Genomic DNA, 16,858 nt, shown 5'->3' on the forward strand with positions numbered 1-16,858 from the left:
ATCTACCAAGGACAAAGTGAATATAATGTTCTTCTTATAGAAAAGCAAGGAATTTTAAAAGGCAGTGACTCATTATGTTATTTGGGAAATGATTTATCAGGTTGTGTATGTGAAAGATGTTTAAGTGATTTTATGCAAGGATATTTTTAGAGAAACAAATACTGCATTTTGTTTTTGAATTTAAATGCTTGGATAGAACAGCTTATATGCATAGGATGGGGAGAGGAATATACCTCAGAGATATACCATCCATAATGGGCCTATTGATGGCCATTCCTTTTAACTACACAAAGAGAAAATGTTTTCTAGGGTATTTGAAGCAAGTTCCTTGGTGAAAATAACTACCTATGTTCATTTTAAATATTAACTGTATGACACATGGCTCAGACTAAAAGGACATCCGCTTGAATGTATGTTATACTTTTAATTTTAAGGATTGCTAAGCTTACTTGACTATTTTCTTAATGACCCAGGTTACCCCAAAAGACAGTAACTCTCTAATATTGTAGTAAAATAAGTCCTTGAGTAAGTGACATCTGCTGTTAAGGTTGTGGGGGTCCAACGTTACCAGAGTGTGGACATATAAAAGTTAAAATATGTGACAGTTGGGAAATTGGTTAATTAGGGTCCCTGTCCTGCCAAATTATCCTTTTCTATTAACTTCTGCATTTAATATATTTACTGGTGCCTCTTAGTACATTTTTAAAAATAGGTTACACTTTTAAACAAGCAATATGGACTCACTTAAGCTTAACATTTTATCTTTTATGATAGGTATAATTTTATAGAAGAACTTCAGATAGAGGCGTCGGGGTGGCTCAGTGTGTTAAGCATCAGACATCAGTTCAGGTCATGATCTCACGGTTTGTGGGTTCGAGCTCCACGTCGGGCTGTGTGCTGACAGCTCAGAGCCTGAAACCTGTTTCAGATTCTGTGTCTTCCTCTCTCTCTGTTCCTCCCCTGGTTGCACTCTGTCTCTCAAAAATAAATAAAACATTAATTTTTTTTTAAATACTGCAAATAACACTCTAGTCAAGTTCTCTGCTGACTTTAATATTCTGTCAACAAGAAGAACCCTCTAATTTGGATCTCATTGCTCTGAATTAAGATGATTCAGATGGGTAGATAAATTGGAGAAAAATATAATCTAAGAAAATAAAATATTTTACCTGCTTTAGGTATACTTTTATAGGTTACTACGTACGTCCTATGTGCCAGACACCGTTTTGGCCAGTGCAAATACCTTATCATATTTAATCCCCATAGTTACCATTCTTAGCACTAGTCCCTGCTTTATTCTTCCATAGCACTATTATCATTATCTAATGTGCTTCATATTTTTCTTAATGTCTCTCTCTCTCTCTCCTCTTGAGCCTCCTTCCCTGTTAGGGATTTTTTATGTTTGCTTACTGCTATAGAAAAGTGCCTTGTTCATAATAGGTACTCGATAAATATTTTTTGGCTGGATGAGTGACCCTGTAAGGCTAGTATTCCTCTCAATTTACAGATGAAGAGAGGTTAAGAAAGTAACAAAACTAGAATGTAAAAATAGTTCTAGGTGGTCCACCTACTCATCTCTCCATTCATCCATTTGATAAATGATTTTAAAGCCCATGACATTTCCAATATACTACTCTCTACCTTCAGTGCATTTACTATATTAAAAAATCAGCATGTTAATGACAATTTTTATCAATTCATTATAGTAAATCTACCAAGTATTGATGTTAGTTCGGCAGTTCTTTTTGTTCATTGGTAGGGTAGTATTTTCATGATATTTTTATAATTTCTATTAATTTTGAGTAAACAATACATATGCCCAAAGTTCAAACGGTACAGAGGAGTATATGGCAAAAAGCATCCATCACATACCACTCCTCTGTTCCTGAACTTGTGTGCCCATTGGAGTCACTTGGGGAGCTTTGACAATTACTGTAGTCTGGGTCCCACCCCAAGAGATTGTGGCTTACTTAGTCTGTGTGTGTGGCCTGGGATTTGGAATTTTCAGAAGATCCCCAGGAGGGACTTTGCTTCAGGTAAAGTAGCAAGTATACTCTCTTGCCTTAAATAACTAAGAAACACATGAAATATATGAAACATTTTTTATGACATTGGACATTAGGCAACAAAAGACAGTAATCCCCAAGGGATGGGAATTAAATGAGGTAAGCCTTATGATGGCACCAGCTTTCTAGTCTAAGAGAGTATCTAGGTCATGGCACAAGGATGGAGAATACAGGCAGAGCTTGGCAGATTTCCTAAGGTTAGCAGTAGGAGCTTAGAGTCTGATAAGACTAAAACATTGAGAATCCACAGGATAGATTATAGGATAGGAGAACTGCAGAGATCTTCAGGGGATCCTTTGGGATCCCTCTTGAGTGTTCAGCTGAGATCTGATTAGCATATGCATCTGAGGAAACTACCAGAGGCTGGGAGTAGAAAATCTGAAAAGGCACTGTTGGTGGGAATGCAAACTAGCGCAGCCACTCTGGAAAACAGTGTAGGGGTTCGTCAAAAAAAAATTAAAAAATAGAACTACCCTACAACTCAGCAATAGCACTACTAGGAATTTACCCAAGGGATACAGGAGTGCTGATTCATAGGGGCACATGTACCCCAATGTTTATAGCAGCACTCTCAACAATAAATAGCCAGCACTATAAATAGCCAATTTATAAAAGAGCCTAAATGTCCATCAACTGATGAATGGATAAAGAAGATGTGGTTTATACATACAATAGAATACTACCTGGAAATGAGAAAGAATGAAATCATGCCATTTGCGGAAACATGGATGGAACTGGAGTAGTATTATGCTGAGTGAAATAAGTCAGTCAGAGAGGACAGATATCATATGTTTTCACTCATATGTGGATCTTGAGAAACTTAACAGAAGACCATGAGAGAAGGGAAGGGGAAAAAAATAGTTACAGAGAGGGAGGGAGGGAGGCAAACCACAGGAGATTCTTAAATACAGAGAGATAACAAACTGAGGGTGAAGGGGGGGGGATAGGGAAAATGGGTGATGGGCATTGAGGAGGGCACTTGTTGGGATGAGCACTGGGTGTTGTATGTAAGCCAATTTGACAATAAATTATATTAAAAAGAAAAAAAATACTTGAAAAGATTAGAGGAAACACTGCCTAGTATTTATACAAGGGTGGGAATAGCATCTAACGGATGGACTAGAAAACCTTGTGATTTGCAGGGCATTTGATAGAATTCTCAGAAAGGTTTTGCGTCAGTAGTGAGGAAAATTTAATCCTAGACTAAACAGTGTTCCAGTCTTCCCTCAGATATCTTGAAAGCAAGACCCAAAAGGATCAAATTATTTCCGAGTAACTTAATTATATTCCAGAACAAAACTCAGTAATATTTATAGAAATACAAAAACACCCAGCACCCAACAAGATAAAATTCATAGTCTGGCATCCAATAAAAAATTATCAGAAATGCAAGGAAATATGCAAGGAAAATATGACCAATAATGTGGTTATAAATTTATCAGTTGAAAATAAAACTGACACAAATATTATAATTACTAGACAAAGACATTAAAACAATTATTATAACTATTTTATATATTCAAAAAACTAAATACAGACATGGAAGATGTCCAAGAGATTCAAATCAAAATTCTAAAGATGAAAACTACAATGTATCTAATGTATAAAATGTATTAATCCCACTGGATGGGATTAATGACACAGTAGACATTGCAGATGAAAAGACTGGTAAACTTGAAGACACAGCAATAGAAACAATCCAAAATTAAATGTAGAGAACAAAGAGAAACTTTTAAAAATGAAGAATATCAGTGAGTTGTGGGAAAACTTTAAGCAGTCTAATATATGCATAATTGGAGGCCCTGAAAGGTAGATGGGAGTTGAGGCATAGGAGAAGAATTATGTTTAAGAAATAATAACCAGAATTTTTCCAAGTTTAATGAGAATTTAATGACAACTGGAAACACCATCCAAAGAAGCCCAACAAACTCAATCTCAAAAACTTGAAGAAATAACATGAGGGAGGGCACATCATAATCACATTGCTCAGAAGTGTGATGAAGAGATAAAAATTGAAAGCAAGCCAGGGAATTAAAGACGTATTACATTAAAGACATATTACATTAAACATAAGGTGAGAGTAGATTTCTTGTCAGACAACAAAGTAAATGAGATGGTAGATCACCATTTTTGACGTATGTGTCAACCTAGAATTTTACACTCTGCAAAAATAACTTAAAAAAAAAAGAATAAAATGAAGACATTTTTCAGGTATACAAAACCTGAAAGAATTCACCATCATCAAACTGTACTACAGATATGTTAAAATAAGTTCTTCAGGTAGAAGGAAGATTAGGTGTCAATCTGGATCAATACAGAGAAATGAAGAGCAGTGGGAATGGTGACTATAAGGATAAGTAGATTAATTTTTCCTATATTATTTACATCTTTTAAAAAATAACTGTTTAAATTAACCATAATAATATAATGTAGGATTTATGTAAAAGTAAAAGGTTTGACAAGAATGGCACAAAAGATGGAGAAATGGAAATATATTATTGTAAGTCTTACAGTGTACTTCAAGTTGCCTAGAAGATTGTAGTAAAAAATATTTACTATAAGTACTAAATCAACCACTAAAATAACAAAAGTAAGTTATAGCTAATAAACCAACAAAGGAGATGAAATGAAATAATAAGAAACAACCTAAAAGAAGGCAAAAAAAAAAAAAAAGGAAAAGGTAAATAGCATATGAGAAGGTAGGATGCAAATAGGTGATAAAGATGATAGACTTCAACCTAAACATATTTATAATCACATTAAATATAAATGCACTAAATATCTCAATTAAAAGGGAGAGATTGTCAGTTTGGATTAAAAAGCAAAATCCAAATATATGCTGCCATATAAAAAATGTGCTTTATATATAAAGACACAAGTTGAAAGTAAAGCAATGGAAAGAATATACCTATATTAACACCAATCAAAAGAAAACTGGAGTGACTACATCAGTATCACAGATTTCAGAGCAAAGAATTTACCGTGGATAAATTAGATCATTTCATACTGATGTAGGCATACCACATTTTATTGCATGTCACTTTATTGTGATTTGTGAATACTGCATTTTTTGCAAGTTGAAGATTCAAGACTTCAGTGGAGGAAGTAATTACTAATGTGGTGGAAATAGCAAAAGGACTAGATTTAGAAGTGGGGCCTGAGGATATGACTGAATTGCTGCAATCTCATGATAAAACTTTAACAGATGAGAGGTGCTTCTTATGAATGATCAGAGAAAGTGGTTTCTTGAAATGGAATTTACTTCTGCTGAAGATGCTGTGAAGATTGTTGAAATGACAACAAAGGATTCAGAATATTATAAACTTAGTTGATAAAGCATCAGTAAGGGTTTGAGAGTATTGATTCCAATTTTGAAATAAATTCCACCATGGGTACAATGCTATCAAATAGCATCACATGCTACAGAGAAATCATTTGTGAAAGGAGGAGTCAATCTATGTGGCAAACTTCACTGTTGCCTTATTTTAAGAAATTGTCATAATCATGCCAACCTTTAGCAACCACCACCCTGAAAAGCAAAAAGATTGGCTTGCTGAAAGCTCAGATGATGGTTAGCATTTTTAAAAAATGAAATATTTTTTAGTTAAGGTATATATATTACTTTCTTTAGACATAATGCTATTGCACACTTGATAGACTACAGTGTAGTGTAAACATAACTTTTATATGCACTAGGAAACCAAAAAATTCATTTGACTTTATTGCAGTATTTGCCTTATTGTGGGTGTTCTGGAACTGAGTCTACAGCATCTCAGAGCTACGCCTGTAAAGGTTTTAATTCATGGGGAAAACATGCAATCCTACATATTTATGTGCCTAAGAGACCTTCAAAGTACGGTACATGAAGCAAAACTGATAGAATTGTAAGGAGAAATAGAATAATACACAATTATAGTTGTAGATTTCACTGTCCCTCTTTCAAAAACTGGCAGAATGAGTAGACAGAAAATAGGTAAAGATACAGATGATTTGAGCAATTTTGTTAACCACCTTGACCCAAGTGACATTTATAAAATGCTCCATTCTCTATCAGCAGAATATACTTTCTTTTCAAGTGCACACAGAGCATTTACGAAGATAGGCCATACTCTGTGCCACAAAAAAGAGGGTCCCAATAAATTTAAAGGCATTCAAGTCACCATACAAAGTATGTTCTCTGACCACAATGGAATTTTATTAGAAAGAAATAGCAGAAAGATAACTAGAAGATTCCCAAACATTTGGAAACTAAATAACATATGTCTAAATAACCCAAGGATCATGGGAGATATCAAAAAGGAAATTAGAAAATATCTTGAGCTGGGCCTCCTGGGTGGCTCAGTCGGTTAAATGTTTGAGTTGGGCTCAGGTCATGATCTCGCACCTTGGGAGTTTGAGCTGCACATTGTGCATGCTCTGTGCTGACAGCTTAGAGCCTAGAGCCTGCTTCAAATTCTGTGTCTCCCTCTCACTCTCTCTGCCCGCGCTCCCCACGTCCCTGCTCAGGCTTTCTCTTTCACTCTCTAAAGTAAACATATTTAAAAAATTAAAAAAAAAAAGAAAATGTCTTGAAATGAATGAAAATGAAAATACAGCCCACAAAACCTTGTAGGATGCTGCTAAAACAGGAAATTTATAGGCTACATTCCCACTTTAGAAGTGAACAAAGGTCTCAAATCAATGACTTCAGCTTCCATCTCAAGGAACTAGGAAAAGAAGAGCAAATTGAACCCAAAGTAAGTGGAAGACAGGAAATAATAAATATCCGAGTAGAAATAAGTGAAATAGAAAACAGGAAAACAATAGAGAAAATCAGTGAGACCCAAAGCAAAGAAGATTAATAAAACTGATGATCCTGGAGCCAAACTGATTATGAAACAAAGGGAGAAAACACAAATTACCATTGTCAGGAATAAGAGGAGTAACATCACTACAGATTCTACGGATACCAGAAGGAGGGATAAAAAAGCAATATTATGAACACTTATAAGTTCAATAATTTAGATGAGATGGACAAATTCTTTGAAGACAAAAACTACCAAAACTCATTCAAGAAGAAACAGATAATCTGATGGTTTTGAATTTGTAACTAAAAATATTTCTGCAAAGAAAAAAAGAGATGTGAAAGCATATGTCCTTTTTAAAAAAAAGTACACAGGAATATGGGTAGCAGCTTCATGTGTAACAGTCAGCGATTGGAAACAAGGCAAATATAGATCAAAAGGTGAATAGGTAAACTATAGTATACACTATGGCTTGGAAAACAGAATGCTACTCAGAATAAGAATGAACCATTGATATATGCTCCTAAATGACGAATCTCAAAGTAATTATGTTGAGTGGAAAGAAGCCAGATAAAAAAAGAAACATGAGATATGATTTCATTTTATATGATTTTAGAAAATGCAAACTAATCTGTAGGGACAGAAGTCATATTAGTGGTTACCTTGGCAAAACTTGTTGGGATGGGGACCAGGGAGCATGAGGCGCATGAGGAAACTTTTGTAGGTGTTAGGTAGTTTATCTTACTTGTAGTAGTGGTATCATGGTCACATCAGCTTGAAGTGGTCAAATTGTACACTTTAAATATGTGCCACTTGTTGTATATTATACCTCAATGTAATTTTTCTTTTTTAAGAGCTCCACGTGTCTCAAATGGATTTGTGACAAGTTTGAAAATCAAGACAAAGTTGGGAATCATTGCTCCAGTCCCTCAGGTCCCTGGTTCCACCCTACAGAGATGACCTATTCTAGGCAGTTTCCTGTTCTGAAACTGGAACATTCTGGAAATATTGTTTCCATATATTATATATATATAGGCATATGCAAACATATATATTCCCCGTTTTAAATTCACAAATGGTGGGGTGCCTGGGTGGCTCAGTCGATGAAGCATCCAACTCTTAATTTAGGCTCAGGTCATGATCTCATGGTTCATGGGTTTGAGCCCCACATTGGGGTCCATGCTGGCAGTGTGGAGCCTGCTTGGGATTCTCTCTCACTCTCTCTCTTTGTCCCTCCCCTGCTCATGCATGCTCTCTCTCACTGATTCTCTCTCAAAATAAATAAATTAATTAAAAAAAATTAAATTCACAAATGGTAGCATACTTTATACATTTTTTCTGTAGTTAACTTTTTCACTTACTATATCTTGGAGTTCATTCCATTGCAATAAATATGGAATGGTTTCACTTTTTAAAATATCTGTATGTGAATCTATTGGGTATAGATCCCAGTCATTGTGACTGCCTGAGGTTGGTACTATATGCTTATTTTAAAACTTTTTGGAAACAAAGATGTAACTGGATAGTTGCTATAATTAACTTTTCTTTTAGGCTTGCTTTTAAATCCTCATTTGCAAGCTACATAATATGACAAAACGCTTTCATGAAACTCTGAGTATAGAAGTTTTTTAGAAGGCCAAATTCACTATAAGGCAATATTTTTTTTAGCAGTAAAGTCTGTATATCTATGTGAAATGTTGACAAGTACTACATTTTGAAAGTTATTATGACATTCTATTTGCTTTCCTTGTCCCCTCAATGTGAAATTTGGTGTTTGATTTATTCTTAATTCAACACAATTTCTCCGATTTTCTAATTCTTTTTTTGTCCTTTGATGGTTAATGCAGTGTTGGTCTTTAGGCTACAGCTATTCTGGAGTTGTATACTGTGTAAGCTACCTGTTATGAACTTCCATTTCCGGAGAAAAATTCTTGGGTTAAATTCTTTTTTTATTTAAAAATTTTTTAAATGTTTATTTATTTTTGAGAGAGAGAGACAGAGAGAGAGAGACAGAGCATGAGCAGGGGAGGGGCAAAGAGAGAGGGAGACATAGAATCTGAAGCAGGCTCCAGGCTCTGAGCTGTTATTAGCACAGAGCCCAACATGACACTTGAACTCATGAACTGCTAGATCATGACCTGAGCTGAAGTCAATTCTCAACCGACTGAGCCACCCAGGAGCCCCTCTTTGGCTAAATTCTTGCTGACTTTTTTTTTTTTTTTTAACAGCAGCAAGTGCAGCAAGTCAAATGGGTCAATACCAAAATAATTCTTGCTTTTAAAATTAATTGCATTCTTTAGTTGATAGACTGTGTTTCAACAGGAAGACTACTTTCAAAGTCAATAGACCAATTTACTTGGGGGCCTCAATTTCCTAATGGCCATTTTATGTGTCCTTCACAGGTTTTCTATAATTTTCCATCTTAAAGAAACAGGAATCTCAAATAGTCCATTATCCAAACTACCCATATTGTCATATAATCTATGTACTTACTAGATTTATTAGTGAGTATTGAGTCTTTTCATGACTAATGATATTCTGAACTTCTGGCCAGCATTTCATCAGATGTTGAATAAGTGCAGTTCATATCAGTTGAGTATTTGTTTTATATTCATTAGCCGATGAAGTCAGAGATTCATTGCAACTCCTCATAGGAAATTCACTCATTTTTCATTCATTAAACTCTACATTCCTATGGTCTGGTGTCATAGGTTCTTGTTCACCTCTTTGTCCTTCATCTTATAGAATTTCAGGGGATTGTTCCTATCCTATGCAGTTATTGTTGCTTGTATTTATATGCCTGATGTCATGTTTCCAAGCAGTCTACAGTGGCACAAACACACGTTTTGAATGTCGTCTTTCTTGAAGCGGGGGGTCTTTTGGCTGAGAAGATAGTTTTACTGACTAGTAAATTATCTTTAAGACCCGTCTCCATCTCTGAGTACTTTTTAGTTTATTTAGGATCTGTTATTCTCTAACCTAGGGAAAGTGTGGAGAGCCTGATCCAAAAGCATTCCTATGCCCGCTCACCCATCCGTACCTATGGAGGAGAAGATGATGTGCTGGGGGATGAGGTTCAGACAACACAGAATCGAGGTAAGACAGCTTCTGGGCTACGTAACTGCTGGGAGCAAGAGCACCCAGAATGAGGAAGAGGCAGGTAGGTGATGAGACTCCTAGTCCTTAGCGTGCAGTCTGCCCCAAAAGTATTTCAGGAGTCTCTTGAGGAAGGGGCAGCCCTGGAGCCTGATTTTCATACAGGTCATTATTTTGCCTCTGACTCTTTTTGTTCATTTGTTTAATTTTTTTAATGTTTATTTATTTTTGAGAGAGACAGACAGAGTGTGAGCGGGGGAGGGGCAGACAGCAAGGGAGACACAGCATCTGAAGCAGGCTCCAGGCTCTGAGCTGTCAACACAGAGCCGGACGCAGGGCTCGAACTCAAGAACTGCGAGATCAGGACCTGAGCCAAAGTCAGACGCTTAACCGTCTGAGCCACCCAGGGGCCCCTGCCTCTGAGTCTTAAGTGATTGTTCTGCCTGATGGTTTCCTGTGGTTTGTTTTCTAGTGAAAGGACACCCAGCCTCTGAGTCAGGGCTCAGGAGTTATTTGTCTGTGATCTACCACCAAAGAGCTATTAGACTTTGGGGGCAATCCTTTAGTCTTACTGAACCTCAATTTTATCATCCGAAAATCAGGGACTATATCTGTTCCACTTATAAGAGGTTCCAGGAATATCTTATTAGGACCAATGACTAAAGTGGAAAACCCTTTTAAAAAGAAAATTTTCCTAGTGAAGGGCATTATGTAGAGGCAGTGGCCCCAGCGGTGACAGTAGGGGAGTACTGAAAAGTTCCTCTGTCCCAAAGACTCACAGAGGAGCCGTCTGCATCTGCGAGTCCAGAGAAGACTAACCAGACGGTGCTTCACGCTGAGCATAGGGATGTTCGTGTGAGGAGAGAGCCCTTTGTCATATTTTTATGTCCTTTCTATGGAATAGCGTAATCTGTCAAAACATAGGACACCTCTTATAACTAAATCCAAATGAACTACTGGTAACTATACAGCTGGCAAATCCAGCGTCAACTTTTGTTTAAATTTGTGGATGCTGTGATGTAGGAAAAATTATTCTTGGAACTAGAAAAAGAAGCTAGAAAAAGAAAAACATTCTTGTGGGTTTTCACAAGGCCTTTAGAAACCAAGTAGCTTTGTTGGGGCTCATATGTCCAGCCTTCCTTATAGGGATGCTATAGAGTTTAGGACAGGTACCAGCTATTTGTAGCTCCTTTTGTTTTTTAAAAATTTTTTTAGTTTATTTTGAGAGAGAGAGAGTCAAAGAGAAAAGGAGAGAGAGAATCCCAAGCAGGTTCCACGCTGTCAGTGCAGAGCCCAACGTGGGGCTTGATGTCACAAACTGTGAGATCATGACCTGAGCCCAAATCAAGAGTTAGACACTTAACCAACTGAGCCACCCAGGTACCCTCTGAGCTCCTTTAAAGGGAATCCAGTTATTCCTTTCAGGCAGAATACTTGTATTTTGACCATTCTCCAGGAGCATACAGGCCATCTAATGAGTTAAGTCTTTTTCTATTTAGTAAATTCTCTCTTCCTTATAGTATAAATGGTATCTTCTTATCTGGAAAGGTAGTTCTGACTCATGGTTGATGTGTTTATCTTTTTAAATTGCAGATCTATTATATATTCTAAAAAAATAAATCAATCTGCACAGATAACGTAATTCTTGATTTGCACACTGAAATAGAGTTTCTAGTCTGATGAGTGGTTTTTTGTTTCAGGGTCGGCCTTTACGACATCTGATAATTTGTCCCTCAGCTCCTGGGTCTCTTCTTCTTCCACTTTTCCTGGATTTCAGCATCCCCAGTCCCTCGCTGCTCTCGGCACCAGCACAGCATCCATAGCGACACCCATTCCTCACCCTATACAGGGCTCTTTGCCACCGTACAGCCGACTTGGGGTGCCTCTGACCCCGTCGGCCATTGCTGGCTCCATGCAGGGGAGCGGCCCGACATTCCCCTCCTTCCACATGCCCCGGTATCATCACTACTTTCAGCAGGGGCCTTATGCTGCTATCCAAGGACTGCGCCATTCCTCCGCGGTGATGACACCATTTGTATGACTCTTCTAAACCTAGGAGAATCCAGATCCAGAATGTGCAAATGGGTATGAAATGTGGGAGAGGGTGGGGTGGGTGGGATGTGGGGTGTGGAGCAGGGGCTCTCCAGGAGACATGGGACCTATTAAAGAGGAGAGCTGGACTCACAATAAAGCCTACTGCTGAGGGAATGCACCACAGACCAGGACTCATGTGTAGCTCGGAGAAAGCTCTTGGGTTCAAGAGAGAATCAGTGTCAAGTTCTTAGCCAGCCTAAGTCCTACAACCAATAGGATACTAACTTACCCAGAAAATTGAATAACGCAAGGCAGAGGAATCTGAAGGTGCATTATACCTAGCAGTTAAAAATGCTGTGTCAGCGCAGTAATGTATAAAATCAATGTGTAGAGGTTATCTTTCTGCTTTCCACAGGTTTAAAGAATCTTCAAAGAGGCAATATGTATAACATACCGACCATAATGCATAATGACTAACTTAAGTCCATTTCTCTCTGAGGAAAATGAGAGCCAACAGAGAAATATTTGTAGTGCTGAAGCTTAAGCATGTTTAGTTTTCCTTTGTATTAGTCTGCTGGGTAAAGGGCTGAGATAATGCTAACGCATCCTATTTTGTGGATGAATAGATGGTAATGACCTTACAAAGCTCTTTTTGTAACACTGAAGGGCCAGTATCTGACAAACTCTTTCTCAGTCTTGTCTTTTTCTTCCTAATTCTCTTTCTTGCAATGACTTGCCATTTACATAGAAAAAACCTATATACAATTTTGAAGCAAGAGGCTCTATTTTGTGTTACATTACACAATTGAGGTTATATTTTTCTGGGCTGCATTCTAAGTGCACTGCTGACTCATTCACTGGGGAACACTTCTAAAGCCTCTACATGATGACACGGGAGGCTTTCTCTCAATCTGCAGTACCAAGATGGTTGCCCTGTCCTGAAAGGAATTTCTCTGCCATGGGTACCAAAGGCCCCTTTAGTTTTACTTCAGCTTTGGGAGACCTTATGGATGGTAAAACACACCGGGCCAAATTCTCATTTTTGGTAAATCTGCTTTGTTATTAGATTAGCTGTTACCACTGATTGACAAAGATTTATGAATGACCATTCTGAATGCCCGTATAGCCACCACTTAACCTATGTTCATGAAGCATTATGAGTCATACAAATGATTTGTCCTTCTTTCTTACTGTTCTGTTCAGTGACTCCGTTATCATTTTCCTAGTCCGTTATATGAAATTGTATGTCAACTCAATGACTCTCTGACTGAAACACTGGCAGTGTTTATAAGTCAATCCAAAGTATTTATTCACTTTGAGTTCTTATTGTTTTCTTAAACCTTCCTTTAATGTTTAATAATTAACTATATTTTAATTATATATAATCTCTATATTTAGGGGGCAACATGTATCTAAGCATTTGAAGTCAGGGTAGTATTTGGCATTTTGCAACTTTAATAAAGTTTATAGTCCTTCAACTTTATAATGCTTTCTAGCTGTAAGATATAACCTGTCTTCTTTAGAAAACTCTCCACAACTCTATTTTATCCTAATTAAATTTTGTATCTACTTTGTTCTGACTGCAAAAGTATTAAATCTGTTAAAAGAGATGGGAAATATCACTGCTGAGAGTAGAGAGGGGGGTAAATGCAATATACTTATCAGAGTGCATGGGGTTTTATTTAGTTATTTTGTTAGGCTTTTCCATATCAAATGCCTTTCTTGGGCATTTCTAGTCTATGAAACAAGGCATAATGGCATAGCCTGTCTATGTGATGCCATTGTTGTTGGACTTTGCAATTGTTTTTCTCCACTGTGTCCCGTAGTTTACTTATGGAGAAGCATGGACTGTGCTCCCCAAGCCTCTCAAAGTCCTATGGCAGACACTGTAGGCTAATTTCTAACTTCTTGCATGTTATGCTATAGTATCCACAGGTAGTTTGTTTTCAAACACAGCACAGATGTGCATTTATTTAAAAAAAAAAACAGCTATAAGTAATGTTTAAGTATCCATAGAGCTTAGGATAGGGATTTGATACTTAATAGTTGGCCTGCTGCCAGTGCTCCATTTACTACACAGTACTGCTGCTTAAAGCAGGAATAACAAAACTAGATGCTATTTAACATGATGCTACTCGATATTCTGGTAAATTACTGGTCTACTACAGTGAATCTGTATCTGAGTTTTCTTTTCAATGAGAATGAAAGCATCATTTTAATACTATTTAGACATTTTTCCCAACTGACATATCTTAAAGTAGGTTTGTTTTTGTAATATGGCTTTACTTCAGTATTTCCTGACTTCATAACTTTATTTGGTAATTATGCAATATAAAACTAAAAATAAGTAGTGTGCTTAGAGAAAAGCAAAGACTGAGATACCAAAGCATGCTTTTGGGAAATAACACCTGAAATTCTCAATTGGATTTTTTTTAAAGTATTTGGCATTATTTGAAAGAGGAAGAAAAAGCACAAGTGACATGGAACTTAACCTGTGATCAAAGTCACCCTAACCGTGAGAACCAAGGGTAGAAATTTACCCCAACCCCAGGGTCTTTCTAAACTATTCTGGTTGCTGATTCTTACTGAACTCCTCAGGTATTTAAGATTTTAAAGTCTAATTCTACCAAAAGTAATTGCAAGAACTAGATAGTTAGTGGGAAAGCCAATCGAGTAATTAAGAGCATGAGTTGCAGACCATTTGTAATAAATGTAGGGTCCCCCCCCTGCCCCCGCCAGGTATATCACAGTATCAAAAAGCATGACTAATGTGCAGTGCTGCTACAAAGAGGCCCTTCCGGAACTGCTTTGTCTAACCTGAAAGAATTAATTTATAACTCCGTAGGTTCTGCGTATGTGATTTGTTTTTAGAACACTTATCAATAATGTGGAGTAAGTTCAATTATTTGTTTTACTTAACAAGTCTTCCCCCTCCTTTGCCGACCCTTAGCGGTATGTAAGTAAAATCTCTCCATCTTGTGTCTAACATATCACAAATTATTAGGTTATAAGGTCTGCATTAATGAATTTAGGTTGTACCGCTGGTTTGAGTTTATAACGAAGGTTTGTTGTTATTCCTAGCAGGTGGGCACAGAATGGGAGATATTAAGAAGATACTGAGAAAAACCCTGTGTCGGGCTATACTATAGAAGTTACATTAACTTCTGGGGTATTCCAAGGTCTCCCCCCTCCCTCACTCTCATCCACATCTCTGTCACTGTGCTTCTCTAGCCACAACATCTCCTGCCCCCCCCATGCAAAAAAAATAAAAAGGACACTCTCCAAAAGGCCAAGAAAAAGAATTTTTAGAAGAAAAGATCACCATTCCCAGACCTATGAATTTTTCAGAGAGATGTTGGGATATTTAATCCATTTCTGAACTTCATGTTAGCTTTTCAGGCATCTTGCTTATATTTAAGCTGAACCATATTGAGAAAAATGAGCTTCAAGAAGGACTTTACCACTCCATTAAATATGCAGTCAAGCTTAGCCATGACTCAGCAACTAATGTTCAAAAAATTCAGTTATGTAATGTGCCAGGGTCACATGCTGCAAGGAAAACAATATTTTTACTCAATCTTCCATTGACTAAGTAAGGAAACTGTTTTTGTTATTAAACATGTATGGAATTGATAATTATTAGAAACAAAACAATATTATACTGTAAATCTAGACTGGAAAGAAATAAAGCACTGGACAGAAAGATTTTCAGCTGGCTCCTTTAGGCAGCTTGGGTGGAGGATGGATTTTACATGTTTTTATATTATTTCAGAATGCAAGGATTTTATTTTAAACAGGCAAAGAGAAGCTTACAAATTCTTAAACGTTTAGAAAACCATAAAATAATTTCTTCACTACTATTCCATGCCAGTTATAAAATATTCTAATACTTATCTTTCTTTGGCATGCTTAAATATGCAAAGTTTCATTTATAAATATTGGTAGGCAAATAATCCATAAGTATTTTCTCACTCTTCTTTCTCTATCCCTTCCTCAATTCCAATCCCCTTCCCTGATAATAAGAAAATAAAAACATTGGTAAAATAATACATCTGGACAAAAAATACAGTTTGGTATTTTACTTCTGAGACATTAAAATACGTGTTTAGTTGTGGTTTTTTTCCTTATTTTCAGAAACCTAAAAAAACCCTTTTATTTCCTAGAGGATAAAATTGGATATAGCCTCTTTAGTAGACTCTATCACAGTTATATCGTTTGCTGTGTCCATTTGCTTTAATGAATTGCGTGAGAACAGTCACTGTAATGAAGTGTGTGTGTTGGGGGTGGGGGGAAGGGCATGGGAAATGTTTTATGAAAAAAGAAGTTATAAGCCTAATACTATGAAGTAACACCTAACGAAGTTCTTTTTAAGTGCAATATATTTATTTCTGCTAGAAATGTATTATCAACATTATGTAATATTTGAAGCATTACATGTTATTTGTAAACAGCTTAAAATTATATATTACCCAAAATTGTACAGAAGTACAAATGTGTGGATATTAATTTCTTTCATTAAAAATGGTGTGTTTTGATATATATGCACACATTTACACCTTTAATTATCTTACACACTTTGCTTTGTGACTTTTGGTACCTGTTTCCTCACCTTGAAAAACAACAACAAAAAAAAGGATTAGGTAAGAGTAGGGGTCATAGCTGGCCACTCCCAGTCCAGACACAGCCAACTGGATTACTGTACAGGGTTTGGGTTTTGTCTTTAATTGTATTTGGAAGCCTTTAGAGAAAACAGCGCTCGTAAGTCCCCACTGGTTCCTATTCTCCTACACCTAGTCCCCTCACTCATTTACTCCACCTGATGAAATCTTAAAATTACAGGACTTTGCACCTCTCTGTATGGGATGATACTGAAGACTC

At 36.8% G+C, this 16,858-nt stretch overlaps 1 protein-coding gene across 1 annotated transcript in view; it reads left to right on the plus strand.

Moving 5' to 3' along the window:
• TBX20 (T-box transcription factor 20) overlaps positions 1-16,525 on the plus strand; it is a 60,121-nt gene extending 43,596 nt beyond the window's left edge. The window contains exons 7-8 of the mRNA XM_027075253.2: positions 9,834-9,946; positions 11,647-16,525. Coding sequence (XP_026931054.1) covers positions 9,834-9,946; positions 11,647-11,987 — 454 coding nt within the window. The 3' untranslated portion in view covers positions 11,988-16,525. The remainder of the gene's footprint in view (positions 1-9,833; positions 9,947-11,646) is intronic.
• Positions 16,526-16,858: the final 333 nt, after the last annotated feature.

This window comes from Acinonyx jubatus, chromosome A2, assembly GCF_027475565.1.
Source record: "Acinonyx jubatus isolate Ajub_Pintada_27869175 chromosome A2, VMU_Ajub_asm_v1.0, whole genome shotgun sequence".
Taxonomy (NCBI): domain Eukaryota; kingdom Metazoa; phylum Chordata; class Mammalia; order Carnivora; family Felidae; genus Acinonyx; species Acinonyx jubatus.